This window comes from Filicampus tigris, chromosome 15 (assembly GCF_054856515.1).
Source record: "Filicampus tigris isolate MCC_2025a chromosome 15, RoL_Ftig_1.0, whole genome shotgun sequence".
Lineage (NCBI taxonomy): Eukaryota > Metazoa > Chordata > Actinopteri > Syngnathiformes > Syngnathidae > Filicampus > Filicampus tigris.
The window spans coordinates 7,885,905-7,907,350 of record NC_141231.1 but is presented as its reverse complement, the minus strand read 5'-3'; the positions used below and the strand labels follow the sequence as shown (position 1 = coordinate 7,907,350).

Here is a 21,446-nt window from a genome sequence, read left to right as displayed (position 1 = left end):
CTAATGAGTTCTCAGGGGGAGCTTGTGCAGACGTTTAACTCAAATAGTCATTGATCATCAATTCTTCTGTGAAACATTCTGAATGTTTTTTTTTTTTTGGTTTATTTTTATGTGGAAAAGGAACAAAGTTTCACAGCATCTTCTGTTATCTTATTGTTATATAACCAAGCTGGGAAAACCTTGTCCACACTCCTGCATTCAAAAGGCATTTGATCAAAAAAATGAAAATAGGACGGCTGCGCGTGTTTGACGAACAAATGACATGTCACTGATGGCTTTGTCAAAGAACGCCGTGATGGGATGCACCGATTTCCAGCTGAGACGCAAACATCTTTCAAATTAATACTAATAACACACACGCATGCAGGGAACATTGGAAGTAGGAAGACTTCAAATGGGTTTCCAATAGTTGCATAGCAACACTATTTCTGGCATTGGAACCTACCGAGCCCGCCTCTTTCATCAAGTATTAGTCTTTTTCCATCAGATCTACTCCACTGAAGTGTACCAAACTAAAAGCACACAATGGACACGTCATTAGGTACACACCTACACTAACTAATGCAGTTTCTCCCCATCTTGAATGGGCAAAGGCAACAATTTGAAAAAAAAAAATCCCATGACACATCCCCACCCCAAACAAAAATGTCACCAAAAAAAGGATACGCTGCTTACTTATGTATCTTCGGCCATCTCGTGTAAGAGTATTTAATTGTTCGGCCTGTCACTATATGCTGCTAGCAGAGATGGATGAACAAAGAGACATCATTTGGTATTAATTAATAATTTTAAGACGAAGTTGGTAAAATCGGTTGTTTCCCAGGTTCAGTGTGTGAGAAGAGGCAAGAGGCCAACTTGTGGCATCCCACAGTTCCTAGGCAAGAACAACATCACAAGCAACTCACTCGACCTGGCTCCGGGTGATTTTTCTTCCCCCTCTTTCCCAAACGCAAGGGGGTTATTAAGGGACCCACTTTGATGAAGTAGACGGACATAAAGATGGCCATAATGATGGAGATGTGAAAGATCCTGCAAGAATCCTTGCAAGTGTGCATGAAGGTGCGGCAGAGGAAGACTGGGAAAGTGTGTCAAAGGTGGAGTTTAGGGTTGAAAAAAAAGCACAAAAAAAAACACCACTTTTTTTGCCATAAACTGTATGTTAAAACTATCTGTATGACCTGACAGTCGAATATTATTGAAATGATCTTTTGAAAAAAATCATACCTCTCTGACCGCATCTTATGCCTGAATTTAGTTGTAATTCTTAATCTAAAAGTTGCCACAACAAGCATAGCCAATCAGAGACAGAAGGCGTGAATGAGGGGCGTGTCAATTATTTTGTACACACGCAGGCACATCCCAGGAGTTACGGACCTTTTTCCAGATGGAAATGTAAAGAAATGCCCAACAAAAATATCTATTGTGACACCAGTCCCAGAACTTTTCTGCCACGCACATTTTCATTCCTTCATTTTGTCCTCGTCAATCGATTTCTTCCCGAGTTATGAATGCAAGGAGAAATGTTGACAGAAAATAGCTTGAGGACAGTCAATTTTTTGTTTATACAATAAAGCAGGAAACCACACAGCATACGGAACACACGGCAAGTCCAAACAAGACTTTAATAAGCAACAACAATGGAGGAGAGTCTCCTGTATTCACTTCTCATAATGTAGCAGGAAGGAGACACATTTTAACTCAGAGGAAACTAAGGGCAGTCCAATCAGTGCTGCTGTTTGGCTGTCCACTTCCAAATAGGAACACTGAATACCATGGAAAACACGGCGCACTGAAGTCTGTCAGAATGCAGAGTCTGGTTGGAAAGGCCATTTCATTTGTTCGGTTTTTGTTGAATGTAATGGCAACCCCACACCAAAAAAAAAAAAAACAAGCAACAAAAACAAAACAGCAACACCAGCACAAATACACAGCATATCTTGTGAGCGCCAATGCGGGTCTATGCTGGGAGGTGTTCTGCAGGGTCATTCTGCCTCGTATGTTTGGCATCATTTGAACAAGCTTCACACCTTCAGCGGTACTTCAGTTCCCTCCATGAAAACATCAACCAGACATTTTCCAAAGGGGACTGAACTTCGCAAGCACAACTTGCTCTCTTTGAAAGGTCAGGCAGAAAAGTTGACACAGTTTTTCCCAAAATTTATGAAGCACTTGCTTCAACTTGCTTGGAAGTTTTCAACACTGCATAAGCTAAAAAGCCATACAAAGAAAGGGAGTTTGTCAAAATATGCAAGAGAGGTAGGGAGTGAAGGGACGGGATGGGGCAGTTTATGTGCGCCCATATGTGTAATGTGGCTCTTTGCAGTAACATTAAAAAAATGTGGCTCTAGTTTTATTAATGAATGCTTTAACGTGATAGTCATTCTTATTGGAACTCTTAAAGTATGTTCACTGTAAAAGAAAGTGAGTCAGTTCAATTTACAAAATACATGCACGTGCCTCAATTTGAGCCAGGAAAAACCCTGATTATGCGTTGATGGCGAATCTGATAGCTACCAGAATGGTACCTGCGTACTAACTGGTTTTTTTTTTTTTTTCTTTTGCAAATGGAAAAAGTTCAATAACGAGAAGAGTCAGGCAGTGGAAAAGGAAGTGTGTGTGGCCTCACCGGTGTACTGATACTTCAGTAGGCTACACGCACGACACCGGCTTCAATAAAAGATGAGTTTTTCAGCAGAAACAAGTTTCCTGCGACAGGATATGCATCTAAAAAAGCAAAACAAATCCGTTGTATGGTTTTTTTTTCCTCATCTTGCCTACAAAACAACAGGCTATGCATCAATTAATCAAGCTTGTATTTAAGTCGACCGCAAGAGGAAGTTGTTTCTGTCCCGTGTTTTTGCTGCGGCAACATGCTGATACTTGATGAATAATTCAGAGACAAATATCCCTTTCTCAGTGATGTTCTCCTGTTTACGCTCCGAGGAAAAATGTACACAATTTAGCGGGGAAAAGTATCGCTTAGCCTTTTTCCAAACGCCATTTAAAAACAGACGATTAATCTTCTAAGGCTGCATTTACACTACACGAGTCAAATGACATGCATGGTTTATGGGGATTGCTATGATGTGTTAACCGGCATTTGGCATTTCGGGGGTATTTCATAGCCAGAGTATGCAACTAGTACAAGAGTAGCACTTCATTTATTCACATTGCTCCCGGTAGTAACTTCCTGCAGGTGCCGCCGCTAATGAAAAAGAGTCAACAAACCCAATGTGCGGCACACCTGCACTAAATGGATGAGCGCTTGCCACCCGCTTGGCGGTCATAGCAGAGCACTTAGCGGCCAATAAGCAGATATTTCCCCCGGGGGTGACAATGAAACAGAAGCGGGGCCAGGTGTTTGGATACAAACCGACGCTAATGCGGCTAACAGCACTTTTGTTTGGTCGACTTTAAACGTCAGTTGGTTTGCTTTTTTTGTGTGTGCGTGTATGTGTGTGTGTGTGGGGAGTGGTGGTGGGGGGGGGGGGTAGATTGGAGTTGGGGGATGCCATAACAGAAGGACACAATGGTGAAAGAAATGAAATGATAACCACAGAAGTGGAAATGGAACTTCTTGTAATGTGGAACAGTTTTACACATGTGTCAGGCCTGGCTAATCTGTACACAAGTCAATAATAAGTCAGCAAAAATTAAAAAAAAATCGGACTGGATGGTGAATTGATTATAGCAAGTTTATTTGAATGGACAATTTTTTTTTCGCTGCTTCTGTAGATCAAAGTGCAAATTTGCTGGAACTAATAAAAAAAATATTTGTGAACAGAGGTGCTAATTCACAAAAGTGGTTTGTTACAAAGTAAATATTTAGCGACTTTTACGATTACTTTAGTGACAATTTTTTTGTTCTTTTTATATCGACTAGCTAATTTAATACCCACTATAGACAACATAAGCAGAATCCTTCTCATTATCACTGCCCTCACTTAATTATTTTAAATATGACAGGCGGTCACAGTCAATTTCTCTGACCATTGCCAAGACACGGCGCCCATTTATAATTTGCAAAAGCAGTGATTTAGCGACATGATAGACATTTTTGACACAGGGGAGGTGCTTCCGAGCTGTAAATTATTTGCTAAATTTTCCCTGCCTCAACTACTACATGAGTAAAGGGAGTGAGACAGCTGGAGGTGGTGCAGTGTTGAGGCCTTGATAGACCAATCCGACGTCGGCCAACTGTGACCGACGCTGTGGGCCTTCAGCCCAGTCTTACAGTTAAACGGTTCATTTTATAACGTTAAAATTGTTGAACATTTAAATTGTATGCCTTTACACACAGTATATGTTATGACAAAAATGGACATTTTTCAAAGAGAAAGCACTTATTTTCAGATGATCTGTTTTTCAGATGATCTCATTTCAATTATTTCTGTGTAACTTAATGCAAGTTAATGCTTGGGAAAATTGTTTTGTCTTGAATAATGTCATTGTCTTTAGCATGTTCTATATACCGAAGAGGGAAAAAAAAATGATCGAACCCAATACGGCCCAATTGCCTAGCCCTAAGTAATATACAGGTATAGAATGTATTGTTTTACTCTTGAGTTTTCTGTTTACACGTTTAAATTGGTCGCTAATGCCTGTACCGTAAATGTTTTGCATTGAACTGATTAACTACAGTAATTCTGTTATTTCCTATGGGGAATTGATAGCTTATGCTACGCATTGAAGTAAATTTATGCTGTTCTTGTACCTGTCATGTTGCCAGTTAACTTCCCGTGCAGCAAATTTAGACCTGACCGCAGTCTCTCCCCGCAGCTTCCCCTCACCTCTTCTCTTCTCTTTCTCCCCCCTCACCCCTGCTTTCTCATTTCAATGCCCCATAGGTTGCCTTCTGTATGGCGGTTGCTATGTTGTGTTGACCCTACCTATGGTTTCCATGGATACAGAGTAGAGCACGTGTAAGGTGGCGTGGCCTGCTGATGAGAATTAAACCCTGGGTCATGTGCTCTCCTGGAAGCGACGGCGTCCTGGCGGGTTGCGGCACTAGCGAAAAAGCCACTGCGGTGTCTAGCGTCTAGACTGGGTCAGAGCGGAACACAGGAAACTCAACTTGCACGGTGCAATATGCGCTTAAGTGCTTTCTTCTTATTGGAAACATGTGGAGGGGGGTGGTTGACTGTAAATGGGACATTTTTAAAAGAGAGATTAAACAAACTTTACAAATTCACATTTTCTGTGACAAGCTTTCGTCAAAACGCCCCAGAGATCGAGAATTATAGCAGGCTTAACAGTATTTCTGGCTTGCTGAAATTACCCTGTTTGTCAGGTTCCCTGATTCTGCTCCTTGAACCCCGCCCCTTCCTTTTCGTGTGTGTGTGTGTGTGTCTATGGTTGTCTTGGTGCAGGTGTGGAGAGAGGATTGGTGCTGGGACCAGGTGCAAGCCATCACCATCAGCAGCTTACTTAAGATGGGTCCAACCACCACCTCGTCGCCAGATCAACACTCTCGATTCAGAGTTATCCTGCACTCAGCCTGCCAACGCTGTGCCGTGAACTCCGACTGTTCCCAAGACAACTTTTGGACTTGCTCTCCGATCTACACCTTCATCTCTGTTTCAATAAACACGTCACTGCATTTCTCAACTCGTCTCAGGTCTCTGCAATTGGGCCCGCCTCACACCCAGAACCCTGACACTGTTTAGAAGTGGCATTACTGCCTTATGCAAGTGAGCCAACGTTTACCCTGTCCCACATAATGCTGCGCCATCAACAAGTACGAAATTTGTTACCATGACAACTAAGGAAGAGTAATGGAGCTAAAAGTATTTTTCAAAGTATTAAAAAGTGAGCGCAAACAATGAAGCACACACAAGCCTCAAAGTTTTTACTTCCTGCTTTTGCCAATGATTCAATTAAGAGTCCCAGGCCATACACTGAGAAGGTTTTTGCCAAGGACTTTGATTTACTATGATTATTGTTGCATTTGAGTCCATCTCTGTGCAGTTAATCAAGAGAGCGCACCAAGTGGCGATTTAGACTGCTAATGTTAGCCTCTCATGCTAGCCGCTGACTGTAGTACTGTACTGACTTGTCACTTGTGATGAAAAGGTAGAATGTTAAACCATGGACCTCGGTTTACAACAGAGTTCTGTTCCTATGGCAGCGATGTGACCCACATTTGGACGGAGGTCAGAATCATAATCATCATCTGCAGTAGCAAATTCAGAATTGTCATAAATTTATGTGAAAACACTTCTTGGCTATGAAGAATGAAAATAATAAAAACCCAATAAAAAATATGAAGTACTGAGGTAACTGAGCACGTCTTCTTGTGCCACATGGCCATGTATTCTTATGCCGGAGCACACAATTAGTTAACCCATTAAGTACAGGTTAATAAGTACATAACCGCGTTTCTACCTACTTCTACTAGAGCCGGGAGCGCTGTTGCGTCTTTCTACCCTTAAAGCCGGGAAAGCGTATACGTCATTTTCTGTTTATTATTTAATTCTCGGTCTCTTAACCAATGAAATGCATCAGAATAGACATGTGACGGTGTTGAGTCGTCGGAGGATATCCGGAATTTTTTGGAGCAGTAATGGTGGACGCAGTCAATCGCGGGAGCTCTGAAATGAATAACGGCAGTGATATAGACAACGCGATAGTGGACATTGAACCAGTAGAACCAGTCGAACGTGATATATGGTTATGATATGTTTGTAGATAATGACAATATCGACGTCTTTGTAACAGAAAAAAGGACGGTAATTACCACTCGATTTTTTTTTTTAATTAAACGTAGTGCTTCTCTTGCACTGACACTTTATTTTTACCTTTGCGATTAAAACAGTGAAGCTGAATAAACTCAAGTCTGTGTGAAAGCCACATGTCTAAGCTCTCAAATTCTTTTGGAATTATGTTTCTGTCTGCTACACGGGCTGAGATATTAATTATTTTGTAGGTGTTGCATTTCTGGGAAAACTCTGGTCCAAAGACGACCTTAGGTTTTGGGGAGCTGTTGAGCCAGGCGCTTTAGGCCTTATTGGGTTAATAGGTTTCCGTCCATAACCTGAGAACCTCTCATGTCACTCAATTTCGTGCCATACGTGTGTGACAACAATACACACCTCTCGTAGGCAGGTGTAGATGGGACACACCAAGACCCGAAAGGGATCCCCGGAACTGCTCCTCATGGTCCCAAACACCTCACACAGGAAGGTAATGAAGCCCAACCACACCTCCACGTCCAACCGCTGCAGCTCCTCACGGCGGGCGAAGTCCCTCTGTAGATTGGTAATGGCAAGGTGAGAGAGATGAGTGACCTCCCACTATCTCAGGGGTGTCCAAACTACATCGTTTTTCTAGATGTGCAAAGACACAAACTATTTCCAACTACAATAGTAACCAATTTTGTCTTCACAAAGCTGAATAAAGATGAATCCATTTCATAAAAAAAATTGATTTCCTCCACTTTCTGCTCCATGTCAATGTCTGATTTCTAAATTTCACATAAATGATCCTCAAGTAAACACTGCTATAAATACTGTCATACTACAACATATTACTCTTGTTTTGGCTCTGAATGTGGAGATCTGCTCAGTGCAGGTGTGGGTGGATCTTCTGTAGTGTGGCACAAGGCCACAAGCCACCTCAAAATCCTTAACGATTTGCCATATCACCTTGAACATAAAGCTGTAATGTAGCAGATTTTTTACAAGCTATACACGCACAAACACATACACGCAGTTTGGACACCCAATGTTCTATCTGGTAGGTGGATATTAGAAATGTTATGGTTATCACAGTAGCAGTAAAATCTGTTAACATCTGTGATGGGAGTTTTGTAGGTGGTGTACGCATCAACCTTACAGCCTTACAGCTAAAAACCTCAAACAAATTTCATGAATTTCTAATGCTAATGTCCGCAAAAGTGGCGGCCAGGGAGCCATAAAAGAGTTTGGGTTAATACTTGGTTGAAGCAGTTATACAGCTGTTGCGGCAGGAGTTAAAGTAAAACTTTGAAGAGTTCCCGCGCCCACCACCGTGACATCTGACATTTTCCTCTAATAACTTGCAAGCAAGGCAGAACATTGAAGTCAAGCGGAGGTGATGAACAAAATAGGGTGGAAAAGGCCAAGGTCTCTTAAAGATGACACGTGACGGTCGACGTCTTGGCTACTAATGAGCACGGTGGTCACGCAATAATTGTCGTCCGTAGTGACACATGGGGGAGTCTTGAAATAATACCATTAAGCAGGGCCTTCGTGAATCCACGTGTGACATTTACAATGTTGTGAAGAAAAATGTCAAAATGTCAGGAACAAAAGGCGAATGAACAGGACAAGAAACGGAAACAAAGAATGGAAAAGAAGTACAGTATTCCCTCGAATATTTGTGGTTCACTATTCAGCTATTTGTATTTTTTTTCTGGAACTTGTCATGTCATGTCATCTTCCAAACCGCTTATCCTATACAGGGTCGCGAGGAGTTACTGGAGCCTATCCCAGCCGTCAACGGGCGAAGGCAGACTACACCCCGAACTGGTCGCCAGCCAGTCGCAGGGTACACACAGACACCGTCACTGAGCGGGAATCGATCCCACACTGCCCGCAAACAACTCGGGCGTGTGTACCACTACACTATCAGTGGACGTTTTCTGGAACTTGTCTCCAGCTATTTGATGAAAAACTCACCAATACGCTTTTTCGGTGCTTGTCAAGTTTTTAAGTTGTTTTGGTGAACTCAAATCTAGCCCAAACTTGAAAAAAGGCTTTGCACACTGGAAAGGACGCGGGCAACTCAAAAAGTATTTTTCTCCTTTTATTGATTCTTTGGGTTGTTTTCAGGAGAACTTCTTTTTGGTTATCAACCTAGACAAAGAAAGGTATGATTGAACAGGTCATCACTGTGAAACGATTGAAATTAGAAATATTCAAAATTAGATTAAATGTCAGCCAAATATAAAAATCAAAATTTTGGATTATCCCATAGGAAACATTATTAGCGCAACCAAGCTTAAGATAAACCAAATAAACATCACGATAACAATATAAAAGGAGGGGCTTTACCAGCAGTCTCTCCAGTGAACTTTCAGAGTTGAGTGTTTGTGCTGCACTGGTGTCTTAAATAAAAATAATTGGTGAGCTGTGATTGGCTGATGGTGGTTGGTTGTGGTGAATTTTACTCTGACCAGGTGCCTCAAATGAAGGTGATTGGTGAGCTTTGACTGACTGATGGTGGTTGTTCCAGGTTTGGCTTGACAATGCTCTTTCTGAAACACCCCAAGATGCCGCTAAAGCCTTGCCTAAATAGGGAGGTAGTATAGTTTGATCATTCTTTATTTTATTAAAAATTGAGCGTCCGTTATTCGTCATCCATCTGTAGCGTGGGTACCCTTCCATCGTCCGTCATTAGCCTTTTTTTTCCGGGGGGGTAAAAAAATAGTACCCAGTCCGCCTCTAATTTTAGACGCCCCTCCCCCCTTTAAAACTTTAAAATTGATAGAAGAATATATGATTTGTAATGTGATAGGAGAAGCTCTCACTGAATGCCCTGAGCTCCAGTTTCAGTGTAAGGAAATTCTGGGAGTTGCACCACAGCAAAAGGTCTGCGGATGTAGCTCGGCTTTCCGTATCTTGTCGTGTTATTCTTTTTCAGACTGCAACTAGGTCAGTCGTCTCAAATATGAATGATCAAGTAATCAAGTAATCAAATGCCAATAAGATTTGATATTGCCCCTCAATTCATGAATCAACTTTTAAAGTTGCGCTCTTGTCACTTCCTCAAAGAAAGCGCCATCTTAGCCGTTTCCCAGTGGCCTCCCTAAGACCTCATAATCTCCGTGCTTCCTCACGCTATCATATCTCCTCACCCACGACGCCACGGGCCACTGCATCAATACAAGACCACCACTCCCACCCTCGGTATCCCAAACCCATCAGCGCTCTCCTCTCTCAGCTCCAGCGAGTCAGACAACTCACCCAGGGCAGAAAAGTGTCCTGGAGTGGTCGACTGAGACGAACATGTCCACGCTGTCTTCATGTGACATTTAAAGGTTATCTTGCCTCCATGCCAAGTCGCCCTCCACTTACTCCCACTGCATCTCCTTTATTTTTTTGTGTTTTTAAACCAAACCCTGCAAAGATATTGAGGTATTTGTGCAAATCCAGGAAGGCTCCGATCATGCTTCAACAGGAGATGTCCATAATAAGTGATTCATTAACAGTTAAGAATTTGGTTGATTGTGTGAAATCGATTGTTGATTAATAATGTCTGGAATGCTATCAGATTTTAGCGTGGATGATAGAGCTGTGTGGCTGGGTGTGGGCATTCACTGCCACACCGTTGACAAAAATGTAATTGCCAATCAATAATGGATTAATGTGTATGTTGAAGGGCCATCCTGCAGGGATAGACGGGCCATATACTTTGAAAAAGGTCAGCGCTCACCCCCACTCCCCTCACCCTCTCGTTGATGAATATATTTTTGGGTCATGTGTAATGAATAGCAGCTTGAGCTGCGTAGTTTGAAAATATCACTTCCCAAACATTCTAATAGGGTTTGGAGCTACACCAGTGGCCCAGACTTTTAGCTCAACCGGCAGCGCTCTGCACTCCCAAATTGGAGACACTGATTCGATCCCCAAGGTGGTTGGACACTGCAACAGTAAAATGGTTGTGCTACCACCGTCCCCCCTACCATTGACAAAAAAAATGTTTGGGGCATCAAAACCAGCTGTTCCCCCTTGGCATCGGCTGTGCTTCACACGCCCCTAACTTGATCTCTGTGAGAAAGCATCTGAAGATTACCTGCAACAGGTTGAGAAGCAAGGACCTGAACTTGGTCCCATCCACCATAAAGAGCGCCATCTTGTCGCACAATTTGGCGGCGGTGGCAGCGAAACTGCGGTCCGACACAGCCTTGTCGTAGATGGTCTCCACAATTTGGGTCAGGGTTTCCTCGGAGCGCGCTGAGCTCTGCGCTTCCTCCATGAAAGAGGCCAGCTGCTCTTCCACACCGCTGCTGTTGTTCCTCATGCTGTTGAGCAGCCTCAGCAGGCGGTCCATGCTGGGTGTGCCCAACATCTCCGTCAGCGCCTCCTCCTGGCGAAAAATTAAGAGCTGAGTAAGTCCTGCTCACTTCACCCAGGACTGGTTGGTTATAAGCATTCATACTCACATTCACACCTATGGGCAGTTTTGATTTTTTTCAATGAATCTAACGCTAATGTTTCTGGAATATGCGAAGTAGCTAGAGTACCTGGAGAAAAAACATGCAAGTATAGGGAGAACATACAGGAAGACTCGGATTCAAACCCCGAACCTAAAGGCGTCTACACAACAATCCAACGTGGGCCGTTATGAATTCGGTATACGCTGTCTGTTTGGTGTAGTCCGCAACGTCATAAAGTCAGAGCCATTGTTGGGGCGTGTGGGCGGGGTGTTCGGCCGATTCAACATTGTAGAATTGGGTCTGGCTGTCGGGACAAATGATCACTGTGATTGGCTGTTAGCTAGCGAATCGGTGAACTGGATAAGAACGGGAAGTGACGAAAGTGGACAAACTGTGAAAATTGAAGCTATTCCTCAAGAACTAATTAATAAACTTCACCCATTGTTCACATCTCTTCTATGGACATAATGGATGGCTGGACAGAAAAGCGCAAAAACAAATGAATCGAGTGATAAAAGGCAAACTATGGGAAGCTTTTGAGATGGTTATACCAGGTAGGATTTATTTTTGTACTTGCATGGAGGGGTGCCATTTCTCACACATGCACAAACGGTCCGGAGTAGTTGGCGTCTCTGTCGGCTTTTGCAGTGTGTTCTTCCGACATTTTCCGGTCCGACGTGCCGACTTCTAGGCCCGATGCGACAGTTGGCCATGATGGCCGAGGTCGTATTGGTATGTAGAGGCCTTAAGAGCCAATAGTCAGATGTGATGACGACAAGTCTACCTATACCGCATATCCTCAATAGGGTAGCAGGTGATCTGTAGCCTATTCCAGCTGGCTTTGGGAAAGAGGGTGGGTGCCACCCTGAAATGGTCACTAACCAATCACAGTGAACAAACAGACCCACAACCATACACACTCACAAGCCTTTGAAAAATTTTGAATCTTCAGATAACCCATTAAGGACGTGAGCGCATAACCGCGTTTCTACCACTAGAGCTGGGAGCGCTGTTGCGTCTTTAAATCCGGGAGAGTATATACGTCATGTTCTATTTATTATTTAATTCTTGGTCTCTTAACCAATGAAATACATCAGAATATACACGTGACGGTGTTGCGAGCCCGTGATATATGGTTAAGATATATGTTTGTAGACAATGTCAATAACGACGTCTTTGTAACAGAAAAAAGGATGGTAATTACCACTCGATTTTTTGAAAATAAAAGTAGTGCTTCTCTTGCACTGACACTATTTTTACCTCTTCGATTGAACCAGTAAAGATGAAAAACAATTGAGCCTGTGCGAAAGAAACATGCCTAAGATCTCAAATTCTTTTGGAATTATGTTTCTGTTTGCTGCAGTGGCTGAGATATTAATTATTTTGTAGGTGTTGAATTTCTGGGAAAACCTCAGGTTATCAAGGGCAATTCTAAAGATGACCTTAGGTTTTGGGGAGCTGTTGAGCCAGGCGCTTTAGGCCTTAACGGGTTAACTAAGATGATTTGGGGTGAGAGAGGCTGCGTACATCCTGGATTAGACACCAGACAATCAGAGGACACCTGATTTAACTTGAACGAACCTAACATGCATGTTTTTGGAATGTGTGAGGAAGGCAGAGTATCCGCAAAAAACCCACACAAGGACGGGGACAATAAGCGAATTCCACAAGGGAAGGTCTGAGCCGAGATCTGAACCCAGAATCTTACAACAGTGAGGCAGACATGCAAACCACCATTTCACGGTTTTGCCCTTCTTTAGGTTGATTAAAAAAATACGATCAAACACTTAGGTTTTCAGGTAAATTGAGTAAAGCAGCAGCTAAAGAGGTGTCACTGAAGATTAATGTTCATGAATTGTGGCTTTGTTTTCAGCTCTGGGCAGCCAAGCATCTAAGAACACAGACAGCTGAGTCACGCAACAGTTGAGTCAAATCAAAAAAGTGGATAAATGACTAAAACACCATGGTGTGTGTGTGTGATAAAGATGAAAGTAGCCTGCAAACACATACACATGTGCACACACAGTCTTGATTGGCTTAATAGTGAAAGACAGGAAGTAAGCAGCTTTCCAGTACCTTGTCCTTTAGTCTCCTCTGAAGCCTCTCCTTGGATGACTGCAGCAAGCTGATTTGGGGCTCCCTGGACAGGCCCTGGCCTGACGAGCCGGGGCTTTCTTTGCCGGCTGTCACGTCCGACAAGGCGTGTGCGTCCAGCGCTAACTCAGCCTTGGAAGAGTCAGCGGGACTCCTGCAGTCCCTAGGCTCGTCCATCTGTCGTATGTGCTTGTCGCTTGTCACTTTCACATTCTCTGTCTCTTTGGTTGCTCTCAGAGGTAGTCCTCTGTCTGAACCAGCAGGATTCTGCTGTCCCGGAGCTTTCTGATTTGGGTGCCAGCGTCGGTTCTGGCTGTATCCATGCGGAGGTCCGCCCTGACGCTGCCCATGTCCGCCTTGATACTGGCGAGGCGACCGGCCGTTGTTTCTGTTGTCTCCCACTTCCGTTGGGCTGGGTGACTGCTGATCCCACTGGTGTTGCGGTGATGGAGACTGGTTCTTACCTCCTCCCTGAGCCCGCTGTTGTCTCCTGAAATGGGAGTTACTGTAATGGTTAGCGTGGTTGTGATTCAGCATCATGACAATCAACTACCTCTCGACCACCACTACGCCAACATTTAAGTAACGCCGCTTACATGTGGATGCATGATGAGTTCTCTTGTCCTGTGTAGTTCTGTCCTACTGCTATACTACCTCTGTGTGCTTGACAAGCCACTGACATATGGTCCGGGAGATTAACCACGCCAGCACCAAGAAGCTAACCTATTATCTCCCTCAGCCTAAGCATGAGCAAACACAACCAGCCATTGCTTTTGCTCCGCCACTTCCATTTTGTCTAAGATAGCGCTACATCGAGTCTGACAATGCAACAACTATGCTTGAGATTAGGTGGCCTTGTCTTAAACCAGAAATGTACACAGCTTTGTATTTCAGTTGGAAGAAGTCACAAAATCCAGATGTTAACGGTCATAGTGAAACACTTTTCTATGGAGCTACACATTAATTGGTGGGCACAGAATTGTTTCTCTATGTGATGTTAAATGAATTATCTTTTTGCGAAGATTAATACAGTAGTTCGTAGTAGTAGCCAAGAGGGTCGTACAGAAGAAACAGCACAGTCATTGTTCTCGAAAAAAAGCTTTGTAAAGTTCCCCAGGCCTTCCTTGTTGCTCGTCGGTAGCCTCCCACAAGGCTGTGTTTTGCTTTAGTTTGCATTTCTCTTTTGAAAGGCAACTTCAAGCCACTGACTTTTTTGTTGAGTAGTTGAATGGCTCGAGTCAGACCAGGAGCAGTTTTGATGCTTTTCGGGTTCAACCAAAAAGTAAGAAGAATTAAATTAAAGATATGACTGAGAGAGTACAGTGAACCCTTGTTTATTGAGGGGAGTACATTCCAGGCTAACCCGCGATATAAAGACCATATAAAAAACTATAGAGTTTCACCACTCCCACGCTCTTACCTGCTTTTAAATTTATTAAAATACACATATCAAAACACACCTTTTAAAGTATTCCCAAGTGCCTGCTTTCGCTCACTTGGACAATTCTCCAAATAAGAGGCAAAGTCTGCTTATTCGCCACTCCCAGTTATAGCTTACAGTAAAACTAACAGATGAAACAACAGTGAATTAAAAAATGTGTACAGTGCATTTAAACACCTAAATGTTCAAATAAAACATATAATTTCACTCACCAAAAGTTCACTATCTTAACGCTAACACACTTAACGTTTCACACTTTAAACGGGATAACAAATAGCATAAATGTTAGGGTAACTATAAACCTTCAAACAACTTACTTTCACACACACTAGCAGCAAAAAATACAGAGCATCCAACAATACACGCGGGTGGGTATGGAACATATTCCCCCACAATAAACACTAACAAGTTCACCGTACCCTTCACCAGTGATAACCGCATTTCAATTTTTCTTATTTTTTGGTTGAACTAATCTGAAAAGAAACAAAGCTGCTCCCACTCTGACTTGAGCCAGTCAAGTAATCAATATAAAAGAGACTTGCTTGAAATTGACTTTTAAAAAGAGACAACGCACCCTTGTGGGAGGCTGTACTGATGAGCACCACGGAAGGCTGTGAAACTTCACATAAGTTGTTGCAAGATCAGCGACTCTGCCGTTAGTTCATCTTTCCTCACAAAAGCCTGACCATTAGCCTTGACTTAAATGACCACAGCTTTCAGTACATGTTCAAAAATGTGGCCAAAAAGAAAAATAAGAAATGAATAGAAGCTAGACTACTTGTGGAAGCAAAAGAAAACCAGAAAATGTTGAACTTAATTAAATATGGGCTAAAATTGAGGGCTTTTCATTCACACTGGAACAGCTAACATCAGGATTAACCATCCATTTTCTATAGTGCTTGTATTGTTCAGGGTTGCTGGTGTGCTGGGGCCTATCCCAGCTGACTTTGGGCAAGAGGTGAGGTACACCCAGGACTAGACGCCAGCCAATCGCAGAGCAAATATATACAAACACAAACCGCAATGGAATTTTTCATCAGCGCTACTTGGGGGCCACATACGATTATGCACTTCCAAACCAGATGCATGTAAAAAAAGATATTGACAAAATATGTGCAAAATACGTTATTAACACATAATCATAATATGTTTCATTTTTCATAATAGATTTTCAAAGCATGTATAAAAGATCTATACTATCCTAACCCAACAACAAAGGATTTGAAGCAGACAAAAAATAACTGCATCCTGTGATATATTTTTTTCCAGTGCAAAGGGCTCTCTTGAATAAAAACTACGATTCATAGACGGCACAAAACTGCTGGACAGCAGACAAATATTTAGTGCAAGAATTTCTTTTGAATATTATATTTTTGAATATTCTTGAGGTACAATTTTTTTCGTGCATACCATTCAAAATCTACAAACCATTATTAATTCTACACAGGTAGTATAGGGCAGTATTAGACCTGGTGTAAGCCCAAATAAGCCATGTCTTCCATATAGTGGTGAATGTTGAAATTATAACTTAAAATAACAGTCGATCCATATTAACAGTTCGGCATCCTCAAATTTGTATATTGGCAGATTTTTTTCCCCCGTTTTTCCTGGGATTTTTTTCCCCACAATTAGTTAATGTCGAACCCTGTTTAATCAAAATAAACCCACAAATGTTCCTTTAGCATTGATTTACAGTAATCCATGGTCCATTCACGGTTGGCGGCCCTACTATTTCGCAGATTTTTCAAAACAGTAATAATAATTCTTAGCCTGTTCTAAATCGAATCTATTTTGGGCGTAATTCTATTCTTGACCACTAAATGGTGGCACGTCCTATCTTTGCTAAATGGTGGCACATCCTAGTATGAAAATGATTAAGGTCATCGTCTGTAATCCTGCTTTTAAATGCTGCAGAAAGTAATGGCAGTTGGTTCATTTTATAGGGTACATCTTTGAGCGTGATTATTGATGTATATTGTGAGATAAGTTGAGTTTGTTAGTTTGGAAAAAAACAGGATCGTTTACAGTACCGTAAACAGAGGGATTGGTACACTGGTCTGTACTGTTACATGTGTCGCTCATAGAAAACATTATGTCCTATATTTGTGTTATTCATTGCTTTTGCTCTATATGAAATGGTATAAATATAAATAATATGTGTAGAAAAGTGTTTGTATTGTGTGTTTGAAGACTAAGAAATTAAGTGCCATAAATGGTATAAAAATCAGGTATTTCTGCATTGCAAATTTCACTTCTTATGGGGGTGGACTGGAACGTCACACCCGCGATGGAGGGGTGGGGTGTGACTGCATTTATATGTGGAAATGTATGACATACAGGAGGTGATAGGTTTACGATTCTGCCGACAAGGTTTGAAGTTTATGAACAGCGTGTAATGAACTAGTTTGTGCAGCTGCGTAACAATACGTCGTCACATGGCACAGGAACGCACGCTTACTTAGTGCCACGTAAAAATTTGTTGTAATCATTGTAGCTTTAGTACAGGTTAGTTAGCATGCTCTGACTTGCGTACAAACTGTAAGCTTTTAACTGAAAAGTCTGCAAAGAGAAATAAAAAGTTTCAAAGGTAAGGAGGTGACTATTCAAAGGCGAGAATAACTTCCTTAACAGACATCAAACAGTCTTGTGTTTCAGAAATTTGCTTACTTTAAAGTATTTCTCCTCTTCATAAAAGCGCCAGCCCAAGTAAATGCAAATGCTTTATATTTATAGGCCGCTTTGTATGCGTTCATTGGGTGCGCGTCCTTTCTGGCACCTCGGCTCCACTCTCTTGGGGAGGTTGGGAGACAGTTCATCTGGTGGTGAGCAAACAACTGCCTCAAATATTCAGCATCTTTCCCAGACGGATGTTCGTTGAGCCGAGGGGAAGGCGGCCGCGCTTTTCTTCACCTCCTTCAAAACGAAGCGACGGCTACAAAGCCGCTTTTCAAGGCCGCAATATTTCCACCGGGGTTTTACGTGACTAATCCCACTCAGTCTTAATGCTGACCGACACAAATGGCGAAATCGTGTTTAATGGCACTAAAGGGGTCGAGGTATTAGAATCTATCGTGGAGCCACGTGCCGCTCACAAGAGATGTCGTGAAAGTTGAGCAGGACACTATCTCGCTCACGCTTAATGATTAATTTGATCTTTACGACAGCTGTTAGTAGAGGCTCACATCTCGTAAACCTTTCCCCAACGCGCCGGAGGCGAGGGTGTGAAAATGAGACGGTAATAAAACGTTAATCATATTTAATGATGGCTGAGCTCGGTGGCGGCGTTGCTCGCGCCGACCGTCCATCAGTCACATCACTGCCGGGGATTTTGCGATGAAAACGTAACACCTGAGGCAGCTGATGAGCTCTCAGAGTTACCCACACGCAAATTCTGTTGAAGCCATTAACTAATTAAATAGAGAAGTATTTTCAGCATAATGTGTTTTGTAGCATCAATGTAGTCATCATAATTAACTTGTTTGATCTTGTCTGAGCTGATGGGTTTTTCTTGCAGAAGCTCATCACGATAAAAAGGGCTCTTCCAAGCCCCGCAACAATCCTAAATTGGATCAGCACCAAATTGGAAACTCAGATGCATGAATGTCATTAAGATTTATGCATTATTCACAGAGAAAATAGCAAAAGATATCATTTTTTTCCCCACAGGAGTCAACTAAAATAGACCCAAACTTTATGGGAGCTTTGCTTTATTGGTCCATGTCTAACTCTATACTTTTGTAAAAATCACTTCAGTTGTTTTTACATAATCTAGCTAAACATAACCTCCCCGTCAGATACTTTCCCCTATGCCTGTCAGTCATAAATTGTCTCTTGTAAAGATTAGCGTTTTACGTGTAGAGGCTAATATTTTTTAAAAAACGACAATTTTGCTTGTATTTTCAGACTACAAAAACATTGTCATGTAAACGGCACTACCACATTGTTTCAGCTGTTCTCAGTTAAAAATGGTCCACGCCCACTAGGAAATAAATTAATTTACACTACAATACTGTATACCATATGCCACTATATTACTTCTTTAATTTCACTAAACAATTTTGCAAGTCTACATTTCTGATCATCTCAATATGTAATACATATTCTGCTGTAGTAAAAAAAGATATTTTTTTCTTCCAAATGTTCTTCCTGCATTGTGCTACTGTCTACTTTGTGATGTAAAACTGGAATTCCACAATTGCAAGACAATTAAAGGCTTATTCTGTTCTAATCTAATGCACCTAGGGGGTTTACCTTAGATCTCCTTAGATGTTCTTCTTTGGTCCATGCTTAAAACCCCATCACGTATCACATAGCAAGTATTATGTGAGGTGTTTTTCACCTGTAATTCTACTACCATAAAAGTGCAAAACATGTATCTTTTTAAAAAAAATTGAAATGGCAATGTTTAATCAACCTTCCAGTGTGAGGTTTCAGTCAGAGTACATTAAAAAGCATTTATCGCCACTGTCCAATGAAAAACATGCAACTCCAAATTTGAATGTAATATTTTATCTGAAAATAAATGTTTGCCTTCAAAAAACAAAAGGGACATTTTAAAGGATGATGATGATGCCTGCTTTTTACTGGACAGCGGCATTATGTGGTGTCCCCTGTTCCAAGACTAACCTGACGTAGACGAGACGCGTCCCCCCAGGGCCGGTGGGCAGAAGTACGGTTAATCGGTTGCTGTGATCTACCGCTCTAGAAGCAGGAGAGGAGGGGTGCGCCACAGTGTGGGTGAATGGAAGGATGGAGAGATGCATAGATGAGGAGCGATTAAGCGGGAAGAATAATTTTAAAAGGGAGGATTTTTTTTGGTAGGAGAGGCAAGCAAGGAGGCAAAAAGAGGACATAAACAAAACTACAGGTTGATAACTGTCATTTTCAACAACATGCAGAGAACCGGAGGAAGTAAAGGTTGCCACGGCGACTGAAAAAAATGAATGAATCATGGATACATGCTGATATTGGTGATCGATCAAGGTTGCTGCTATTGGTTAGCACTGGTTGACCCAGACAATTTGGCCCAGGCGCGGGAAGCTTATCAGGCAGACTGAGCACTACACAATGTGCTTCAAGGAATATGGGGGATTGCCTTACTAACCCTTGGTGGAACGGCCTCAATATTTGTGAATCTTAGTTGGAATTATGAAGATGACCATGTCCAAAACTTAAATATAAATGAACTAGACAACTCGAACTTATTTATGATGTATGTAAGTGCCATGGAAGTTGTCAGCCTATATTTCACACTGGCTATAAGAGCAGACATTTTGCACTTTTACTCTGTGCCACTATTATGCATGAATGGCACAGACACAGAATGGGTAGGACAATGTCATCAGAGAGCCTGAAATCCATCAGAGCCGTAAGGCTCGATGTGATGAGCCCACTGAGCTGTTCAATGAAACAGCACAGACACATAACGGGGGGAAGGGGTGCTGGGTGGGGATGTGGCGAAGCTGACTTTTACATTTCCACTTTAAAAGCCAGTAAAGCGGGCAATTATCTGTCCTTTTTTTTTTTCTGTCCCTGTCTTGTGTAAATGGAACAGACGCAGAATTGGGGGATAGAGTTGAATTTTCCACCTTTGGAGGTACGTAGTATCAGAGCTGGAAAAGAGGCCAGACAACATTTTGGGTGTAAAGCCCCTTTCCCACTGCCTGTAAAAGACGAACATTTTTCGGATGTACATGCAAATTAAACTTAAAGGTAAGTAGCTCGCATTCAGCAGAAAATGTGCACAGAGGTTTATTGAGCCATTTGTGTGACATCTACTGTAATGCAGTATTGAGCAGGTTATGATCATTTTCATGGCCAGATATGCAGCTGCACAACCTCTATGCTTTTTGGACACAGAATCAGTCAATTGTGATTTTAAGAACGACATTTTTTTTTTTTAAATACCGACATCAATGCCTGCATTTAAGCATAATGTATACATGTCAATGATGTACATATATATACTTATTCACTATCAGTTTTTACATTACATGCAATATTGTTGACCCATTTGACTGCATTCAATGTCATTCATTGTTGACAATACATTTGCACCGTTACGTGTGTTCACTTAATTGATAATGACTCAACGTAATGTTGCTTGTGTGTGTACATGCGCATGTGTGTCTACTCTTCTCGAATCCGCTCCTAGCTAGTCGAATGTCTCGTCAACTTGTTAACAAAATAATTCACACTCTACTTAATTTTGAGGGAAGTGTTAGAAATGCATCACAACCTGTCGCTCTTTAAACTGGTAGTATAACTCTGGATGCTGGTCATCGAGGTGCTTGGCCAGATTGGACGTTTTCCCAACAAGATGCCACGGTAGTTTTAAAACAAGCCTTACAGACAGGCTTTGTTATGTGGGTCGGCTTGCCATGGCTGTCGGCCATGTAAGGAAAAAAAGTTCCATATAATAATTATATAATTAAGACACTTTGCACGTCATGCTTTTTAACGAGGAGCGGAAGGGCAGCCGGCGCTTCAATGCTTGAGGCCATCTTGCTCACGCGCAGAAGGAGGCGTGCCACTTAAGGCGTTTCTCACATGTCGGTAGACCGGCGCCTTTAGCGTATGTATACTTGCCTTTAAGACAGAGTTGATGAGCTCCGTGTGCTTTTTTTTAAAATACCATGAATGAAGTACAGAAAACTTCTCGATTGCATCTTCTCAATGCAAGGGCGGAAAAAAAATTGTGTTAAGACGAGTGCAGATGTGGAAAGGCAACAGAACGAAGAAATATGTTTACGAATTGAGACATACGCACGGAGT

At 42.1% G+C, this 21,446-nt stretch overlaps 1 protein-coding gene across 3 annotated transcripts in view; it reads right to left on the bottom strand.

Annotated features, from left to right (window-relative positions):
- Positions 1–21,446, bottom strand: part of ctif (CBP80/20-dependent translation initiation factor) — a 57,265-nt gene that overhangs the window by 10,182 nt on the left and 25,637 nt on the right. For 2 of the 3 annotated variants that reach the window (XM_086053369.1, XM_086053367.1), the window contains exons 9-12: positions 19,299–19,373; positions 13,214–13,721; positions 10,774–11,067; positions 7,092–7,247 (exon numbers count right to left, since the gene is read on the bottom strand). In XM_086053369.1, coding sequence (XP_085909495.1) covers positions 7,092–7,247; positions 10,774–11,067; positions 13,214–13,721; positions 19,299–19,373 — 1,033 coding nt within the window. The remainder of the gene's footprint in view (positions 1–7,091; positions 7,248–10,773; positions 11,068–13,213; positions 13,722–19,298; positions 19,374–21,446) is intronic. The other variant, XM_086053368.1, reaches the window with a different exon arrangement.